General features: G+C 32.0%; 3 protein-coding genes across 3 annotated transcripts; 1 reads left to right on the plus strand and 2 right to left on the minus strand.

Moving 5' to 3' along the window:
• Positions 1 to 2,841: 2,841 nt before the first annotated feature.
• LOC132277299 (SPX domain-containing protein 2-like) lies at positions 2,842 to 5,674 on the minus strand. Its single transcript, XM_059779118.1, has 3 exons — positions 5,177 to 5,674; positions 3,961 to 4,087; positions 2,842 to 3,463 (listed from the first exon to the last, which is right to left on the minus strand). Exons 1-3 carry the CDS (start codon positions 5,480 to 5,482, stop codon positions 3,018 to 3,020), a joined length of 879 nt encoding a protein of 292 aa, XP_059635101.1. The 5' UTR covers positions 5,483 to 5,674; the 3' UTR covers positions 2,842 to 3,017.
• A 10,404-nt stretch (positions 5,675 to 16,078) lies between these two features.
• Positions 16,079 to 17,670, minus strand: LOC132277300 (ethylene-responsive transcription factor WIN1-like). Its single transcript, XM_059779119.1, has 2 exons — positions 17,115 to 17,670; positions 16,079 to 16,847 (listed from the first exon to the last, which is right to left on the minus strand). Exons 1-2 carry the CDS (start codon positions 17,192 to 17,194, stop codon positions 16,292 to 16,294), a joined length of 636 nt encoding a protein of 211 aa, XP_059635102.1. The 5' UTR covers positions 17,195 to 17,670; the 3' UTR covers positions 16,079 to 16,291.
• Positions 17,671 to 18,855: 1,185 nt separating this feature from the next.
• On the plus strand, positions 18,856 to 21,191 carry LOC132277301 (pentatricopeptide repeat-containing protein At4g37170). Its single transcript, XM_059779120.1, has one exon. It carries the CDS (start codon positions 18,939 to 18,941, stop codon positions 21,075 to 21,077), a length of 2,139 nt encoding a protein of 712 aa, XP_059635103.1. The 5' UTR covers positions 18,856 to 18,938; the 3' UTR covers positions 21,078 to 21,191.
• The last annotated feature ends 384 nt before the right edge of the window (positions 21,192 to 21,575 follow it).

Raw genomic sequence — 21,575 nt, forward strand, 5'->3', positions numbered from 1 at the left:
GAACTGGATTCACATTATGTTGAGATATATTACGAGAGCCGTCGTATGTAATTGCTCCCTATCACTGTCATGTTATTTGACTCTTACGCATGAGAGATATATAAACTCTTTTATTAATTAGTAATTACTTTGATTTGTTCAGCGGAATCTTTGGAATCCATAGACTGACACTTTGGGTAATTATGTAATTAATAGTTAGAGAGTTATATTTTCAATATTTGCATCATTACTACTTGTATATATTTTGTATTGATTATGGCTGATTACAAAGTAAATTCGAAGGCCTTCGTGTATTTTTAAACAAAATGATTTTATTTATATATATTTATTTATTTAAATTATTATTTTTATCAAACAAATGTTTTATTGTGATCAAACTGGAAATAATCAAAGGTACCAAAATAAATATATTAATTTAATGGTCGGATTGATGGGTTTATTTATCCGATAACTAATTATGTATAGAGGGATAAAAATGCAATATTAACTTAGAGGTTATTTATTATTTAATTAGAGTCCAATTAATTTCTTTTAGTGGAGTAGAAATTAATTTATGAATTAATTGAATTAGGTCCATGGATCAGGCCAATTATTAATTCATTGTAGCCAAGAAAATAATAAGCCCAAAGGATTCTCACTCATAACCCAACTTGATATTGGAATCCCATTAGATTTGAGATACCACTTTAATTTTAGACATTGAGGAAAATATAATACCTTCAATTATTATTTTTATGTTGTCTGTATATACATGGAGTCCATGTATATTTTAGGTTACGACTATGTGTAATTATTTTTAGAAGACAATAAATTATTTTGTCTCTAAGATTTGAAGGTTCGTGTTCTCATCCGATGGAGGCTCCTACAAGTTTAACTCTCCAATATCATTCAAGGAGGCTGCATGTAAGAAAGGAATTTACAATAAGTGAGAACATTCATTTTAAAAAAGAGATTTACGGTTTACACAAACCTTGATGTAAGTTTTCTATCTCTACTTTAATGGATCATCATATTCTTGATACATAAAACTTGTATCTACACATTAATCAAGATCTTTATTTGAAAATCCCTTATTATGTTTTAAAAACTTCTGTTTCCCAACATTATGTTTACACATTAATGCCATGCTTGCCCGTATATGCCTAGTCAACATAACACGTAATTAATCACACAGTCTAATCATGGTTCGTGATGACCACGATATTTAATTGTGCGCTTATATATGCATCAATATACCTCTAATAATGGCATGGTATGAAACCGCTGCATCAAATGATTGTAATCAGCTATACAAGGAAAAATATGGAAGAGTTTCATCATATAAGAAGTAAAATCTTCCTAAAATGTTCCTCAACACGAGAATCCATGTGAAAAGTAAATTAAATCATCTCAATAACAGAGTGGAATATCGTATTTAAGTGAACTCGTTTAACTTGCAAACAAGAACTTAGCAAGCTTTTGTCAGTTCCTCAATTGGCATGGATTCACTATATCTAATCCTATCTTACGTGGTGATTAATTAACTAGCCAACCCAACCAAGCGACTTGCTTGTAGTTAGGTTTTGTACAGTGTGAATGCAAAGGCTGGAGTGGAAAGTCCATTGAGGGGCTAAAACATCAGCAAATGCGATATCACAATGCACAAAATCTTCCCGACATATCAAAGAAAATACTGGTCTTCACGATACTCCATCCATTTAGCTTCTGTTACTTTTGGTGATGTGTTGGTGTTATCATGTTAATTTATTTTAGATACATGGGAAAATATTACTTCTTTTTTCTTTTTTTATTTATTAGGTAAATAAAATCTCACACACACTCAAACAAGAGGTTATACCACCTGTGTAGTGGAAAGAGATTACTTACACAGAGTGTAGCATAAAAATCATCGTTTCAACTTTATCGAGTTTGCCATGCATTATATGTAGAAACAATATCCATGCATTTATATAATTTTATAATGTCAATGGTCCCCTTTCTTACGCATGATTTGGTTACTCATGGTGAACAGAGACTTCCACTAAATTTTGAAATTAAACAAAGTCCATACTAGAGACCAGTGCTATCATGTGCTAGTACCAGTCTGGTAATAATGGTAACAGAAGTCAGGATATATTCCTCTCCAAGGGAGCTTTCAAAATGAGGGATTTTTCTCAATTTCAGTTCCTCAGTCATAACGTCACGCCACTGAGGGTGTACTGGTGCATCTGCAATTCTATAAGGAAGAGGGACCGAGGCAAGAGAAAGAAGAAAACTCCGATAGGAGAGTGGGAGAGCACAATCGGAAAGCATATTCTCAACTGCTAATTTAGAACTGAATTGTAATTGTAGCTGCAAAGTAATATTTGTCTAATCTTTATAAAACAATCAAAAGGAGAGGCATAGTTTTTAAATAATAATAAAAATATAAAAGAAACACATCAGAGCAAAAACAAGTGTTTTTTTTTTTGGGTTAATGAAAGCAAAAACAAGTTGTTATTACTTCCACTAAACAATGTTGCTCCTGTACGTTTGGATTGGTGCAATTGGATCCTCCCATTTTCTTTCTACATTCAGATTTAAATTTCATCCTACCTCCAAAGCTATCTTCTACCTTGAAATTATTTCATCACCTCCAAAGTTATCTTCTACCTCGAGAAAAGCACAATTATCAGGAGTGTTCCTAAAATGGACCATATATATAAATCAACTAAGCAGCCCTTAAAATCAATTAAACTTGGCTCCTGGATTAGCAAAAAGCACATTTGCCTACTGGGAAGTTTAAAATTTGCAGGAAGCTTGAAGAGACATACAGAACATATGATTCTATTATACGAAATTTGCAGGAAGCTTGAAGAGACATACAGAACATATGATTCTATTATACGAATTTCATCGTCCTTAAATTTATAGATTTTACACGTGTTAGTAAAATACATGCATTTCAAATGCACAAGTAAAAAAATAAAAATAAAAATAAAAAAAACAAAAACTAAAGGAAGTGACACATTTATCCTCTCTCCCTTCATAAAATTGAACTATTTTGCTTCTTGCTCCAGAACAGGAATTTTATTCCATGTATCCTCCAAACCACTAATTTGCAGCGGCGGCAATGAGAAAAAACTAACAGTTGAGCTTTTACTGCGAATTTCCTTCAGAGCTCGCAGTGCTGATATGGTGCTCTTCATGTATAAGCTCTCCATGAACTCAATTTCTGCAAGTTCCTTGGGTATCCTCAGCAGACCATCATTCTTGGTAGTGGCAGAAGAAGTTAAGGGTTCATCATTCCCATCATCAGTTGCCTCGGTAGAAGCCAGAGGTTTGTTTACAGGAAAAAGGCGATCGAGCATTGTCTCACACTCCTTCACAAGCTTGTATAGTAAATCAGTGGTGAAGAAGGGTTGCTGTAAGACCCTCTGAATGAAGGGCAGGCGAAGGAGGGCGCCAGTTCTCTTGTCATACTTCTTAAGTATCTTTACCAATCCTGTTCAAACCAATATTACGTAAATATTACTTCACTTGGATACATCAAAGAATTAACATTGAAGAAGTTTCAAAAGTCCATGACTGATGATTGCACATGCATTTTGCAATACAGTCAGCCAGTATATTATTATTCCCGCAGTTCTCAGATAGTTCTGTTCGATAAAACTTTATAGTTCATGATTTTTAAAATTCAAAAAATCTGTATTTTTCAGGCACCGCAAGTTTTAGACTGACACTAAATACTTGCTCGACAGTAACTAGTCCATGTACAAGATCTGCATTTCCACGTGCATTGCGAGCTTAGCTGGACTTACATGTGGTCATATCTACCACATACATGTGTCATAAAATATTTGCATTTTCTTCCAGAAAAGCATTGATTCTAATACCAGTCGAATGCAATTATGCTAATGAGGTACTTATTTTATCAAACACAATAAACTGATATTAAATCATCGACTCGTGCAAAAAAAAAATAATGGAGAATGAATTTACCTGTATAATTAAGGGCACTATAATTCTCCAACAAAACCATCTCTCCATGGAAGTCCACAATCTCCTTCCGTATCTTTAACATCTCTTCACTCCAATCCTTGGCCTTTGCAACTCTATCTTGCAACTCCTGTACCACCAATCACAATAAAATTAAAACATGCCACCATTTAATCTGAATCCACCATATCCCACCTAAACTCACAAATTTATTATTTATTTTTAAAAATAAAAAAGAACGGACATCTTTCGACCAAACATAGTAATGGAGCACAGAATATGCTAAATTGAGAACATTAGTGCGCAGAAATTACTCAAACAAAGTGGAACACATTACAATTGGACTTGGATTCTTTTCCAAGCATCTGGACAAAATTGATGTAATCACAACCACCCATTAAAAAGGTAAACACACTACAACTAAACTATATTTTCCATGTCGTCAAATGAACTGTGAAGAAAAAAATTCACTAATCATTTCAAGAGAAAATATTACAGCATACATCATTTATAGTTCTATTGAAACAGAAAATGTGGATTTTCAGTCCCAAAAACCAAAATTCATGACAAATTTGAACCATTAACTATTGACTGCTGACTGCGAATTTATGACAATTCTTGGATTTGAATCTAAAATTATGTTTTCGAAAATCCAAATTGATACATAACTAATCAGTATTGATTTTTTTCAATAAATAAAAATCCTTGTCAATTTCAATTATAACAACAATTATGAGTATGTGTAAACCCCAGAACAGAAATTGTTACAGAGATATTTAATGGAGTTTTTTTTTATATAATTTCATTGGTTTCATGGGAACCAAGCCAACCAACTCCTATCTTTTTCTTCTTTTTTTTTTATTTTAAGGGTTTAGTATTCAATAGTAAATTAAGTCAATTGTCATTTCAAATTTTACTTCATTTTAAAGAAGTTTGTGACATTATAAGAATATTCAAATTGCATTATAACACTGACATAATTAGATAAAAATAAATTAAGCAATGAATTAAGTCATCAAACAACCATCTTAATTTAACAAAAATACAGAGTGTACTGTTTAATAATAATTAGTAAAATTTCAAGAATTCGGTTTAACACACAGTATATAGAAATTAGAAAGGGAACGGTGTCGTTTTGCTATGTTGCAAAACAAATGCAAAACTAGATCTCAAGCCATTAATTAATGAAAGATTAATGAATTAGTAGCAGTAGTAGTACCTTTAGTCTGATAATGTACTCTTCCTCCTTCTCGACGAAGAAGGTGTTGAATTTCTCGAGCTCGTCCTCCAACAATTTGATGAAATCGACCTCCTCTTTGGTCATCTCGCTCACCTCCTTCTCTCCGGCACCGTCCGTACAATCTCCGGCGGAGGCCAACCTGGGCCGCTTGGTGGCCCTCTTGTCTCCAGCTTTGGGTTCAATGAGTTTCAGCTTCTTCTTCAGCTCTTTATAGGAAAGAAACTTGTCTCTCCATTCAGGTAAGGTCTCGTCGATCTGATTGCTAAGACTCTTTCCGAACTTCATATCGATACTACTTTCTCTCTCGAGAATTAAGTAATTAGAAGCAGTAGACAAGCGAAGGCGATGGGAGGGAAATTAAGAAAATGAGTACATAGTATGAGAGGAAAGTGAAGGAAAGTGGAAGAAAATGGGAGGGTGGAGGAGGGGATGATATAACGTAAAGACAGAATATGCGAGGGCTGGAATTGCGAATATTCTTTGTTTTTGTGCAAGGAGGAGTATATCTCAGGGTTTTATTCCGTTGATAGAGAGACTTTAATTGGGATGCCAGGTGGCAGACGAAGTGGCGCCTGTTGAAGCTGGTTGGCATTGGATTGACTGTTGATAAGCCATGAGCTAATTTTAGAAATATTTTTTATTCTGATTAAATTTGACTGTATTTCATAATTAATCATAGAATCTCATTATAAGCACTGATAAACTTGTAGTGTTTATAGGTTCCAAAATTTTGAATATATAAAATAAAAATTTTATTATATTCCACTTTTAAAAAATTATACAAATTTCTTCTATCAACGTCCTTAAGATTAGAAGATTGAGAATCATGATCATCTTCAATTTTTTGTATTTTGCATAAGATTATGCATATAAAATGTGGAGTTGTAAATTATCGGATAATAAATTATAATGTGCTCTAAAAAGCCCTACATCACAATGATACCAAAAAATAATAATAATAATAAACATAAACACACCACCATGGGAATTTATTTTGATTATAAGTTTTTAGCTGCCACGCTATTCACAATATATATAACTTGTTTTTCTTTCAATTATTTTATAATCATATTATTTATTAAAAAATAATAATAAATACACTAATTTTTATAAGTGCACTTTTTTTTTATTTTGAATAAATTACACGAATCTCCCTCATAATTTGCTTTAATTATACGAACTTTTACTACTATTGACAAAATTACACAGATCTCTCATAAAAAAACAAACCTTGTTAAATAGGTCTCTTGTACTAGTGACGGACCACCAAATGAATTAATATATTTGTACATTTTACTAAAATGTCCTTACAAAACACCATGAAAATGATTATACTACCTATATCATCTTGATGATGCTTTGCCATGTCACCAATTTTTAGAGGAAAAATTTTTGAAAAGGGGAAAGCTTTCACTTTCACTTTCACACTGCAGAGATAGGGTTTACAAAGATTGACAATTAGATGACATGGTGGAGTTAACTCCATTCATACTTGACAAGTCATTGACGAGAAGAGATCCAATCCATCGTAAGTAAAATCAAGGATAGTTGTATCAAGCACTGAGCTTGCTGCTAGTGGTTGGCTTGACACTTCCATGGGTTACTCTTCTTATTTTTATAATAACACAACACCAAATGAAATCTAGTATGTTTGATAATAACTACTTTATATTTAGCAAACTTAATCTCCAAATACAACAATTTACGTGTGTGTGTGTGTGAATGTTAAAGGTTTTTTTTTTTATTTTTTATTTTATTTTTAAAAGGTTGCATGAATTTTAAATTTCATTGGTTGAAAAGATATCATGTAGTCAAATCAGAACTAGATGATTTGGAACATGGTAATGGATTGCTTTTGGATGGGAAGTTCGTGTAAAGGTTATAGTGGAAGGGATGATGTGGTCTGATTTGTAATTTCACCTTATAAAAATAAGGTTCAAACTGTCTTTTAATTTAATTAAGGGCAGTATTGGTATTTTAAATATATTTAGTAGATGACATTAACAATTTTTGTCATTGATTAAAGCTACTCTGTGTAATAAAGTTAAGTTTTGTTTTTAAACGATGTCAAGAGTAATTTTAAAATTTATAGAGAATATCTTTGTAATTATAATAAATCTTAAAGAAAATTAGTGTAATTTATCTTTTTATTTTTGATTTTAAGTTAAATGATGTAAATAAATTTTATACTTAATTCTCATTAATTGAATCAACAAAAAAATCATGATAATTCACATTTATATAAAATTAGAATGCATTCATCACATCTTTTATGAAATTGTGGACATAACTGTTAAAAGAAAATTTCTTTCACCAACTTACCCAAAAAATAATAATAATAATAATAATATAATAAAATTGATATTTGTAGTTCATCCACGTGGCGAACCAGGATTCACTCCAAAGGAACAGCCGTTAGTAGGCTAAAGCAACTCCGCCAAACGAGGCTTCAACCCGCGCCTAGAAAGCCGAGCACCGGCTCGTTCCGAGCCAATGACTTATTTTCCATTGATTAATGGAAGAGGTTTGGTATAATCTTGAAGGCATGTGGAATATGCGTGACTTTTATGCCAAACAAATATAATACCATAAACACAAAGGTCATTTCAAGGTAAGTTTGAAATCAAAGCTTGATAAATAACTTATGGAATATTCTATTTATGTTCTTTGGAAGATTCGGATATCTTTGTGGGATACCCTTAAGTTTTGACGTTGGAAGTAAGGTACACTTATTTTATTGATGATTACAAAAAATAAAATAAAGTATCGTTCGTTATTAACGTATTTAGACCGAATCTTTATAATGATCTCAGTTAGATTTAGTAGAAAATAATGTCAATATGTTTAGACCGAATCTTTACAATTATCTCAGTTAGATTTAGTGAGAAATAATGTCAATATCATAATAAACGTGAACTTGATAAGATACAAGTCGTTCTAACTATCAAAATATTTTTTAAATTTTAGTAAAAAATAACGTCAATATACTATAACAACAATAAAATGTTAGTAAAAAATATCGTCAATGAACTATAACGATAATAAAACGTTAGCTTAATAAAGTATAAATCGCTCTGATTATCAAAATATTTTTCAATAAAACTGTGTTGAAAAAAACATTTTTGACCCAATTTTTTAATAGTCAGGGCGGATTATTCCATAAGTTATTTTCCATTGATTACTGGAAGAGGTTTGGTATAATCTTGAAGGCATGTGGAATGTGCGTGACTTTATACCAACAAATATAATAAAAAGTACATATGCGTGCCCTTTTTTAAGCTGCCTTTTTCCATACACCATAAACACAAGGTAAATTTGAAATCAAAACTTGATAAATAACTTATGGAATATTCTATTTATGTTCTTTGGAAGATTCGGATATCTTTGTGGGATACCCTTAAATTTTGATGTTGGAAGTAACGTACACTTATTTTATTGATCATTATAAAAATAAAATAAAGTAAAGTATCATTACAGTGAATATGTTTAGACCGAATCTCTGTAACTATCTCAGTTAGATTTAATAAGAAATATACTATAATGACAATAAAATGTGAGAGTCAATATACTGTAACGACAATAAAACGTAAGCTTAATAAGTTATAAGTAGTCCTAACTATCAAAATATTTTTAAAATTTAGTGAAAAATAATGTCAATATATTGTAATGACAATAAAACGTGAGCTTAATAAGTTATAAATCGCTCTGACTATTAAAATATTTTTCAATAAAACGTTGTTGGAGTATTAAAATATTTTTCAATAAAACGTTGTTGGAGAAAACGTTTTTTACCCAATTTTTTAAAGTAATTTAATTGTCCACTTTTATCAATTAATACCACACGATTTTTCTTTTTCTTTTTCTTTTTCTTTTTTCCGACTAGTCGGTCTAAAATCTACCTATTTCCTGAATTTGTTTTTAAAATTAGAGCAAATATATTGTGAAGATACCTTTCAAAAATAATGTATATTATGAAGAAACTGTTGCTAAATAATGCACTCATAATGGTTGTGAAAATGTGTATATATTGAATTGTTATTGTTATTTGGTAATGGTTTTTCTAATTTTACTTTGCAAATACTTGGTTCAAGAGCTTCTCCCCCATTCTCCAACCCTTTTTGTAATTTTGTCCTTTATAGTTTAAGATTGCTCCTTAAAACTCCAGCCAGTTTGGAAGATTTTATTGCAACTTGCTTTTATTCACAAAACATGTACTACAATTTCTTCTCATCTTATTCTTCTTCTTCTTTCTCATCCACAAGTCATTCTTTACGAAAAATAAAAATGTTATAATACTACCCAAAAAAAATTAAAAAGAAGTTCTTTATCCATTTTAAAAAGTAACAATATATCATGAGTTTATATATATATATATATATAATTTTAAGGTTTCTATAGGCAATAAACACATAATTTACAAGAACGATAACAACAAGATACTTTAAATATTTTATATTATTGTCAGATCATATTCTTTTTGTATCGAAAGGTCTCATATTATCAGTTTATAATTCATATATATATATATATATATATATATATATATATATTGCTAATGCGCCAAGTGAAATTAGCCGTGATGAATTTTAAGGTTTCTACAGGCAATAAACAGATAATTTACAAGAACAATAACAACAAGATACTTTAAATATTTTATATTATTGTCAGATCATATTCTTTTTGTATCGAAAGGTCTCATATTATCAGTTTATACTTCATATTGTTTTTTTATCAAAAAGTCTTATTGTTTAATAGTTATATACTCGAAAAATATATATATATATATATAGTTATATGTGTGGCCCAAGGATGGCATCTTATCTGAAGCTTATAAAAATGCGATGTAAACGACTATTATATGCATTTAATCACAAGATAAAGTGTGGGACAAGAAGTTGGAAAAGTAAAGAATGGCATATTCCAATTTGGTTCTTTTGTGCCACCCATAAATATGGTCCATCTTTTTCTATTCTACATTATCATATTCAATGTTTTAGATCTGGACTAATTATTTCTCTTTGTCAAATATATATGACCAACCACCCATTTTTTTCTCTCATATCATTCATTGCTATTATCTCTCCATTCATTGGCATTACCTTCAAGTAACTACTACCAGGTCTAGACTTTGAATGACAAAACTTTCAATTACAAGAATACTTCAAAATCTATCACTATATCTTTCGAGAAGCAATAATAGGCATATTAGACATATTAGAATCCGGATCTTATTGTGTGAGTTGAATAGTTCAGTGCATAGAGAAAGGTGAAGATTAGCGTATGTAAAGTGAACTTCGTTTTATTTTTGGAGTTAGCAAAGTCTTAAAAGGTGATAGTCATCTTCCCTTGTGATCAAAGTTGGACGTATTAAAGAACTTATTATATGCTTTTGTGACATGAATGTTTTATGTATCACATACTCTAAATATAGGTTCATGGGCCGCCAGGGGTATAGCGCGGATTCGGGAGATACGTTCTTAAAATTCCGCTTTGGAATCGTACTCTTGACTTAAATGATGTATGTCGTGGACTGACACACGTGCTATAAGAAAATATATATAGAGAGAGAGAAAGAGAGAGAGAGAGGTTCACGTGATCTATTATTGGGTCCAGGTTCAGTTGTACGAATTGAAGGACAAACTCTAATCTTTAACACTGGAATTGGGCTTTAATTGAAGTCAAAGTTGGATCCTTTGTGGGCTAAGCCCAATTGGCTGATCTGCTTCTATACTCACATGCAGTTTATTTTAAAGGCTTAAAGTACAAGACTAAGCCTGACTCAGAAGTGAGAAGAACCAAGACGGATATAAATTTTTTCCGGGTCCTATCAGTGGAGAAGCCTAAGCCCAAGATCAAGCCCATTTTTTTTCTGGGCAGCCTCAGGGACGTAATTTCTGCCCAATAAAAATGTTCTATGGAAGAGCCTTGTAGCCCAAAAAAAAATTCTACCCAAGTACCCATTACAAAACATGTACTTGTCAATAAAGGAAAAAAAAATTAAAAAAAATTAGGGAGTTTATATTCTATAAAATTGTTGAAAAACCTCTATAATATTTTTCAAGTAATACTTTTTTTTGTAAAATATTTTTTTATTTTTTATTTTTCGATATATGGTAAAGGTCCTATAAAATATTTTTTTGAAAAGTATATTTTGGTGTTTTACTTCTTAAAACATTTTAAAATAAAAATTGAAGCCCTTATTTTACTCATTGATTATTAAATTTCTCTTTTACCTATCCATTAGTCTAAGTATTTATATTCCAATATTTTATTGGTAAGTCACTTTTTTAAAAAATTTACCAAGTAAAATATATATATATATATATATATATATATATATATATATATATATATATTGGACAACCAAATACCAAAAAATTAAAAAAAATTATTTTCAAAAAATGTTTTACATTGACAGAGTTGTTTGATTACTTAATTCTGAATATATTCAACGATTATCCAATTAAGTGTATTTGATAACGCACTTTGAATACCGTTGAAAACGATAAGCACCACGGAATAAAATTTTAAATATCAAATATATCACTTATTACTGAAAAAATTCAAAAAGATATAAAAAAATATATATATTCATTTTTAATTACAACTTAAAATTCAGCTCTTAAAATTTTCAATACTTAATTTCAATGTAATCAAACGGAGTATAAATTTCTTATCTAGATAAGCCATACTAATCAAACCAAAGAAATGGTCACTTGATATAACTCGAAGAGATGGATGAATCCCTCGTTTGTGAAAGAGAGTTCCAGCAGATTATATTTTTCTCTGCTTTCAAATTTGCTTCTTAATCCAAAGTTGAAGTAGCTTTTCACACAAAAGCGAAATTCCTATATTTCTCATATATTATATTATACAAACATATATATATATATATATATATATATATATATATATATATACCCTGGTTTGAGAATAAGAGAGCCTTTTGCTACTGGACCTCACTAGTTAATTAGTGATTTTCATTTTCAACTCTCTGGTACAATTCTTTGTAGAGAGGTGGGGATGGGTTGGGACCAACCGCATTGTATGCTTTTGGACTCACTTTAGACTTAATGGTACTCAGCCCATTGACTCTTGGCGACGCTCTCCACCACAAACCCTACTATGAATACAACAAATAAAAGGTTCTTTAACAACCTTTTATGTGACACTAGTAGTATGGTTTGATTGGTGCATTGAAGACTTTTTTTTGTGATTAATATTTGCATCTCACAAACATACAAGACTTTATTGTATATAATTCTCTGCTCCACTTATTTCTACAATGTGTAACGTTCTTTAACAAGTGTGAAATAATTTATTTTGCTTACGGCAAAAATAATAATAATAATAATAACTTATTTTGCAATTGTGACATAACTATTTCAACTTGTAACAAAATAATTTTTTTTTCTTTTGATAATTAAAACATGTTTGATTTGTAATTTTAAAAATAATTTTTAAGAATTTAAAAACTAGACATTTTTATAACTGAATTTTTAAAAAATTAAAATTTTTGTACAATTTTTTACTTTAATTTCTCTAAAAATAAAAAAAAATATTTTCAAAACTACAAATAGTACATAATTGGTACAATTGAACAGACGTAAACCCCCTATCTACTAGCCGCAGACCTCGATACACAAAATAAATGGAGGAGTGAATTAAAAACATATATTACATGTGTTCTAATTTGGATTTTGTGGTATATTTTTTTCACCAAACAAAGATTTAGTTGTAATTGGTGTGTTGCTGTGTCGAAATAAATTGTTTGACTTTTTGTACCCTGTTAAGTACAGTAAGGCATCCGTCGACATCAATGGGGAAGACTTTTTTATACTATTATTTTGTTGTTGATAAGGGTAGGTAGGGTGGGTAGTTGAGTTTTTGGACCGAACATGCTAAGAGACATAGCCACATGCATTTCCCAAGTACCTGCTTCGGACTTGTTTTGTGGAAATCAAAGTTGTTGGTTGGTCATTTTGATTTCATTGCAAAGAAGAAAAAATCTTGTTTAATCTTGTTTAATTATAGAATCAAAAAAATATAATTTAGAACGTAATATTCAATTATATAGATGTACTTACATTTCTTTTTTTTTTTCTGTCTTAATTCAATTATGTCAATGAAGTTTTTGTCTTTGAAAGAAAATAATAATTTTTTTAAAAAAAATTAATAATGAAAAACACAAATCCTATTTATTTAATCAAGAAATTATATTATTGTTAATTCTCAGCATTGTCACTCTTCAAAGCACCGTGGTCAACATGGTTCGTGGGTCCCATGAGGAGGGCTGTGGGTAGTGGCAAAGTCAAGAGTTGGTTGCTGTAGAACGATTCTTCTTCATTTCATTAGTTGGGCATTTTCATCATTAATTTATTTCAATATTTAGCTATCGGCTTATCTGTAGATGGTCCGATTCGATACGATTTTTAACTAAATTGAAATTATGAACAAAAACGTTAAAAGACATGTTTGGTTCAGTTCCAAACCACAGGTCCTTTTTTTTAAAATAAAAAAATAAAAAAACCCTCAATAACTCACTACCAAAAAGATGGATTTACCTTTGCACAATAATAAACCTCTCAACCAAGAAATAAAATATATTTGTAATGCAAATGAACTATTATAATTTTTTGTGAAATAAATATGAAATATAGAAGTAAAAATTCATTAAAGAGTAGCGTTATCTCTGTGTGTGGTCAAAAAATATATATTGTTATCAAACTTCTACTTTTCAAAAGGAGGTCAGGGTTCGAATCTCAATGGAGGCATGTGTGTGATAGTACCAATTAAGAAATTTTTATTTTTTTTAATCTTTGTAACATATGTTATATTGTTGTTTATTAATATTGTAATATAGGTATATATAATATATATTTTGTTTACTATACGGTTGGAATTAATTCTGGTTCCAATTAATTTAGAATCGAAATCGTAAACTAGTGACTTCTCATTTTTGAATCAAATTTGAAATCGAATCGTAAAAAAATTAAATTAAAGTGGCGATTCAGTGCGATGCCATGATTTTAATAATCCAACGGTTCTTTGTATATCCGTGTTAAAAATCACTATTTCACTATTTGTCGTATGATCATTTGTGGGCGTGCGAGAAAGCAACATCATTAAGAGCTTGTTGCCATCTTCTTATTAGAGAAAGACTAGGGACGAACATGACTTTTGTGAGTTAAAAGAAAATCGTTGGTCACTTGTCTTTGTCGATGATTAAGTTTGTGTTTTTGTGTACAATATCAAGTTATGATCATCACCACCACCGGCATCATCACGTAAGTAATTTGAAAAAGACTAAGTGAGAGAGAGCATGAATTTTGTGAGTTTTAAATAAAATTGTTACTAACTTGTTTTTGTTGATGATTAATAAGTTTTTGTTTTGATTACAATATCAAAGATGAGCATCGTAATTATCAGCATCACCACCAGCATCATCACATGTAGACCAACTACATTAACCCACTAATCATGAAAAAGGTAGTAAAATTTAATGCTTTTGGACATGAGGATATCTTGCTATTGTTGTATGGTTCTTGTACTTGTCCCAATTTGGTGCACAAATAATATATATTACTATTTAAGAATTGAAAAATTAGAAAATATTAACTTCCTTTAAAAAAACTAAGAATAAAATTATTCATTTTTTATTGTTATGTTAAAAAAAAAAAAAAATCAGCTTCTTAATACTTGTTATTTCCACCAGCTTCTTAACTCAATATTTGACCACAAAGTTGATATTCAATTTCAATCAACAAATTTCCATCTCTTCTTCCTTTCTTCTTTTCTTTGTCGCCTCAAAACTGTGATCTAGGGCTTGAGACTAAATTGAGACCCAAAAAGATAAAGGTAGACAAATTTAACTTTATCTTCTTAGCCACGTATTGATCAGAGTTTGTTCTCGCTGTTGCCTCTCTCTGGTTCAATTGTAGCATCTCCTAGTTGCTGCTTTTTGTTTATATATGTGTGTGTGTGTGTGTGTGGTTTTGGAGCTTCGGTCTGCTTCTTATAAAAAAATTTATGATTGCAAACGCCTCAATAAACTAATGCATTTCATGATAATCTTCATGCATGAGTCTCATTGAGTTTGACCTAGCTTCTGTTTTAATTAGGATGCATGTTTTGTGAAGCTAACAATTAATTATCTGAAAATGTGAGTGCAAACAAGCATTCGAATTCCTTTTATAAAGAAAGAACTTTATCGAATCGAAAACATGTTTGCAGACCTATACGGTAGTATATATTTATTGTGTATAGGAATATGTCATTGATCGACCAATGAAATCACTGCAACAAATGTACTTTTCACTGACACTACTATATATATTCAAGAACTTCATTGCTCAAGCTTTACTTATGAGAAGATGACCCAGCTTTACTTATGCGGATGGTCGGCAGAAAGAAGACAATCTTTACTTATGAGACCAAGGAATTCTACAAGTTAATCACAAAGTAAATAAGACAAACTAATTTCAATATAATTATTATTAGTCAATTTTATTATAAAATCTATTAAAAGATGAATTTGATTTACAAGCACAACGCGATTGTCTAAACACTTCGTGAGCATGTTCTGTATATAGTAATAAGTCCATTTAGACCTAGAACTAGCTAGAAAATACTAATTTTCATTCTTATGAAATGTTATAGCTCATAGAACTAGTAAAAATAAAAATTGCTCCACGATATGCAAGAACAAACCTCCAAAATCTAGTGAGAATATAAATCTTTTGCCAAACAAATTATAATTAATTAGTCCCCACTTATTTCACACTGCAATTCCATTCATCTGTATGTATGTATATATATAAATTCCTAAGAGGAGAAACTTTGTACTTTGACCATTTAAATCTAAAAATAACATAACACAGAAGTAATTAGGATAAAGAAACTGTTATCACAATTTTATTCTTTTTTTTTTTTTTTTCGATAATTAACACAATTTTATTCTTCTATATATATATCCATTGTCACCTAGCTAGACAACATTTTCTTAATTAGTACTAATTAATTTCTACCCAAAGCCTCCCTTGTCTTCAATATGAACAGAAATAGATACATTGATATATATATATATTTAGGGAACTACATGCAAAAGTAACCCACACCTTGAATCTCAAATGAAGGGCTAGGACAATTAGTGTAAAGAAGTTCATCTATCATTTGCACTGCAATTCTCTCCTCTTCATCCATCTCATCATTTCTCAACCTCTTTGAACCCACCATTGTTGGGGACTGGTCAGACAAAGGCAGTGATGATTCGCTCTCGTTGACTTTGCCATTGTTCTTCTTCTCGAGATCAACTGTCATTACCCAGTTGGAATCTGAGCACGGACCGGCGCGCTTTTGCCACACTCCAATATGGGAATTCTCAGTGTCTAGCCTCAAACAAGTGAGAGATGGAGATGGTGTTTTGCTACATTTTCGAAACTTAGCTCGTAGGATTTCTGATAGACCCTTTAGTGGCGATGAAGATGACTCTTGATCATCGGTGCTGGTGCTGTTCGAGTCTTGGTCTGGTTTTCGGGCTACAGGGAAGTTGGTTTTGGCATTTCGGCCATTCATTAAAATGGCAGCTTGATCATAGGCTCTAGCTGCCTCCTCGGCGGTATCAAATGTTCCTAGCCACACCCTTCTCTTCCTGCAACAAATTAGAATAAGATCGAGCTAAAGATGTACATATATTTCCATATTTATGTACCCTGTTGTATACATATATGCTACATATACAATTTGTATCGTTATCATATGCAGAATGTTGCATGCCCCCTTGTCTCTCTATAACATGCCCTTGAACCCCACACACACATACACACACAAACACGCACACAAGCACAGAGATCAGTCACAATGACAAAATTAAGATGCTACAGAAGGAATTTAGGAAAGAATGTCACTGTGAGCTTACAGTAATGGGTGGCGAATTTCGGAAACCCAAGAACCCCAGTGACGTTGCCGGACACCTCTGAATTTCTTTGATTGTACCATTAGTATTGAGAGAGAGAGATTTGGGGAGAGAGTATAAGCAGAGATTAAATTAAGTACATAAACCACTCACCGGAGTACTAGGGGATATTCATGGAAGTGATGATGAAGAGGTGAAAGAGCAGAGGTAGGTTACAACTGAACGTAAGAATATATACACGATATTGTCGGTGATCTAAAGATTGTTTGTCCTGCATAATTAACATTATCACCTATATATCATACATCCACAATTAAAAAATAAAAAAAATAAAAAGAAACAAAATGATGACTGGTAACAAATTAGCTTGATTTGATATATAACTCAACCATTTAACGGTGTATAAAATTTTTGAACACTGTGAAAGACGAAAATGGAAAAAGAATACGTACTATTCAAAGGGGAATAATCAGGCACATGCAATAGCTAGGCCATTGGGTCATCAAGTGAGTTTGTTACTATTAAATGTAAAGTGAGTTCTATTATAGATTAAAGGTTTTTTTTTTTTTTTTTTTCAATTGGAAGATTTTAATGTACAAGCATGTTACAAATGATTCAGTCATGTCATTATTAGTTCAGAGTTCTAATTTTTCGAGTGAGAAAAAAAAAAAAAAAAGACTAATTGTTCAAATATTGTTAGGGACAATTTATTAATGGAGACATTTACTTAAATTTTTAAGAATATAATTTTTCTTTTCTCACCATCAATAATTGCTTGGGAGAAGGGCTGAAATTTATAAATGCAACTGAGAAGATAACCCTCACAGAAATTACCTAAAAAGAAGATAATCCTTACCGATCTAGCTAACATATATGCATGAGAAATACTTGCTTCAACTTAGAGTCCACCTTCAAATCATCTGGTACGTGATTGACTTTACCTCTTCCAATGACAAAAGCTTTCGTTTTCATATTCTAAACCGTACGTCTACAATTGAATGATTGTGAGAGAATCAAACCCAATCAAAACATACAAGTTCAATTTACTTCAAATCTAATTTGACCAATTGAATGATTTTACATGCACCATGTAGTACATCGGGCTCCCAACCGTAACCTAAAACCTAAAACCTAATTTTTTTTTTTTTTTTTTTTTAATGTACTCTAACGATGCTAAGTCAAGAGTCAGAGTCTGACGCAAAAAAGTCAGAACCAGAGTCAGACTGAGTTAAAAATAAAAACTCATTCCAACTGTAAACTCAAACCTAATTCTTTGAATTCACAATTCTGAATCAGGAGCAGAGTCTGACTGAGTCTTACTGTAGTGCTTACTCGTTACTATATGACCCACCAATGATGGGTCCCATGTTTCTTGTTAATATAATGTTGCAAGGTGTGGGTTGGGATGGCATCGGGCTGACTTGGGGAAGGGTTTATTTTTCTGTTAGCAAATTTGTGGTATTAATTTTATTTTTATTTCGAACTAATTTGTGATTTTGTCTTCCGTATAAAAAAAAATAAATTAATTAATTAATTTAGTTCAATGTGCTCAAATTAAACTGATAAATAAATTGATCCAGCTTTTAAATTATTAAGTAGTTGGTATTAACTAACACTTATTTTAAAAATATTAAATATATATTTTATTTATATAAAAAAAATTAAAAATATATATATATAATCAGGATGGATTCATTGTTAAATTTGCATCCTAGGTGTGGGTCCCACTTTTGCGCCAAAACAACTCCCTCCCGCTTAGGTTTTTGAATACTTTATATTTCAAGTTTCCGACGACAATGTAAAACGTCTGTATACTTTTACTCATCCATGTTGGGAGAAAACATGAGATCGATTCAATTGCATAAGCAAAAACAACTTTTGAAACTCTTTTCGTCTAATCTGTACGCTTTTCTTCACATCAACAGAAGCTTTGCTTCCTCTTCTCCTCCTCCTCCTCCTCCTCAGATCCAAATCAATCAAAAACCTTTTATACCCAAAACTTTCTTCAAATCGGATAACAAAGATGAACACATAAGCCGCTTATGTAAAGAAAATAAATTTACAGAAGCCATAGACATCCTATGCCAACAAAAGCGTTTAAGAGACGCAACTCAAACGCTTGAGCTTGTGCGTCGCCCCAACCCAACTATATACTCCAAGATCATACAGCTCTGCCTTCAACAAAGAGATCTCCAGGAGGGAAAAAGGGTTCATGACCACATTCGGTTCTCGGGTTTTGTACCTGGCCCCTTTATTTCCAATTGTCTTCTTGACATGTACTGCAAGTGTGAGAGCCTTGCTGATGCGCGGAGGGTGTTTGATGAAATGACCGATAGAGACTTGTGTTCTTGGAATACAATGATTTCTGGCTACGCAAAGATGGGACAATTGGAAGAAGCACGGAAATTGTTTGATGCAATGCCGGAGAGAGATAGTTTTTCTTGGACAGCCATGATATCGGGCTTTGTTCGACATGACCGGCCTAAAGAAGCTTTGGATTTTTATAGAATGATGCAAAGGCATGAAAATTTGAAATGCAATAAGTTTGTGATTTCTAGTGTTCTTGCCGCTTCGACTGCCACTCAATCTTTACATCGGGGTAAAGAAATTCATGGACATATTATGAGAACAGGGTTGGCTTCGGATGCGGTGGTTTGGAGTGCTTTGTCGGATTTGTATGGGAAATGTGGGAGTATACATGAAGCTCGTCGCATTTTTGACCGGACAGTAGCTAGAGATGTTGTTTCCTGGACAGCAATGATTGATAGATACTTTAAGGATGGGAAGAGCGATGAGGGCTTTGCCTTGTTCTCAGACTTATTAAGGTCGGGGATTAGACCTAATGACTTTACTTTTGCTGGAGTATTAGATGCATGTGCTGATCAACCAGCTGAGGATTTGGGTAAGCAGGTTCACGGGCACATGATGCGAATTGGGTTTGACCCATATTCATATGCAGCAAGTGCCCTCGTCCATATGTACTCAAAGTGTGGAAACATTGACATTGCAAAAAGGGTTTTCAATTGCATGCCTCAGCCGCATTTGGTTTCGTGGACTTCCCTTATCAATGGATATGCTCAACATGGCAGACCCAATGAGGCTCTTCAGTTTTTCGAGTTGCTTCTCAAATCAGGCACTCAGCCGGATCACATTACTTTTGTTGGCGTTCTTCATGCTTGCTCTCATGCTGGTTTAGTTGATAAAGGCCTTGAATATTTTCACTCAATAGAGGATAAACACGGGTTAGCTCACACAGCAGATCATTATGCATGTGTGATTGATCTTTTGGGGCGATCTGGCAGATTCAAAGAAGCTGAGGATGTTATCAATAAAATGCCTATGAAACCTGACAAAGTTTTGTGGGCGTCCCTACTTAGTGGCTGTAGAATTCATGGAAATCTTGAACTGGCAAAGCGAGCTGCAGAAGCGTTATTCGAGATAGAACCTGAAAATCCAGCTACATATGTTACGTTGGCCAACATCTATGCAACTGCTGGTATGTGGGGAGAAGTGGCAAAAATCAGAAAGACTATGGATGACAGAGAAGTGGTAAAGAAACCTGGTTTGAGTTGGATTGAAATCAAGAGAGAAGTCCACGTGTTCTTAGTGGGAGATACATCCCACCCAAAATCAAAGGAAATACATGAATTCTTGGAGAAAATTTTGAAGAGAATGAAGGAAGAAGGGTATGCCCCTCACACGGACTTTGTGCTGCATGATGTAGAAGAAGAACAGAAGGAGCAAAATCTCTCCCATCACAGTGAGAAGCTTGCCGTTGCTTTTGGAATCATTGCTACTCCGCCAGGAACGCCAATTAAGGTCTTTAAGAATTTAAGGACCTGTGTGGACTGCCACACTGCTTTAAAATTTATTTCAAAGATTGTTGAGAGAAAAATTATTGTCCGGGATTCAAATCGGTTCCATTTTTTTGAGAATGGGAACTGTTCATGTAAAGACTATTGGTGATTCAGACCGTTAAGAAAATCAGCCAAACACAGAGTGCTTCTAAAAGACAAACTTTCAGTAGTATTACTTTTACAGACATATTATAACATGTTCTGATTAAGGTTGTAGTCTTTTTGGAAGTTTTCTGGATTTTTTTTTTTTTAATTTTTTTTTTATTTTTTATCTAATGGGTACTCACACACACTTGTCTCTTTTGAGATTTGAACTCCTGACCTCCTTTTGAGAAGTAAGAGGCTGATACCCGTTAGTAAGTTTTCTGGATTTTCACACTGAAGTTTTTTTGAAAATGTTGCTTTCTGATTAATTTTTTGTTTATGATTTTGCAATTGCATGCTTGATGCCACTTCTTTAATGTCTAAATTAAATTACATAGGAAGGAATGTGTCATATATAAATTGCCAAGGTAGTTGCTGGAGCTTGAGTAAGCAAAGATTTTGATGGGAAAAACCTAACTAAAATATTACCTTACTTGAGTGTCATTTGTGTTCAGAATAGAAC

This window comes from Cornus florida, unplaced genomic scaffold (genome assembly GCF_030987335.1).
Source record: "Cornus florida cultivar Cherokee Brave unplaced genomic scaffold, ASM3098733v1 CherokeeBrave_3.0.0_Hap2_Chr10, whole genome shotgun sequence".
Taxonomy (NCBI): Eukaryota; Viridiplantae; Streptophyta; class Magnoliopsida; order Cornales; family Cornaceae; genus Cornus; species Cornus florida.

Excerpts from the sequence above, each read along its gene's own strand:
- LOC132277300 (XM_059779119.1), bottom strand. The coding sequence starts at position 17,194 with ATGGTACAATCAAAGAAATTCAGAGGTGTCCGGCAACGTCACTGGGGT. Across the intron at positions 16,848-17,114 it reads GAAATTCGCCACCCATTACT|GAAGAGAAGGGTGTGGCTAG; the intron begins GTAAGCTCACAG and ends AATTTGTTGCAG.
- LOC132277299 (XM_059779118.1), bottom strand. The coding sequence starts at position 5,482 with ATGAAGTTCGGAAAGAGTCTTAGCAATCAGATCGACGAGACCTTACCT. Across the intron at positions 4,088-5,176 it reads AGTACATTATCAGACTAAAG|GAGTTGCAAGATAGAGTTGC; the intron begins GTACTACTACTG and ends TTGGTGGTACAG. Across the intron at positions 3,464-3,960 it reads TAGTGCCCTTAATTATACAG|GATTGGTAAAGATACTTAAG; the intron begins GTAAATTCATTC and ends TGGTTTGAACAG.
- LOC132277301 (XM_059779120.1), top strand. The coding sequence starts at position 18,939 with ATGTTGGGAGAAAACATGAGATCGATTCAATTGCATAAGCAAAAACAA.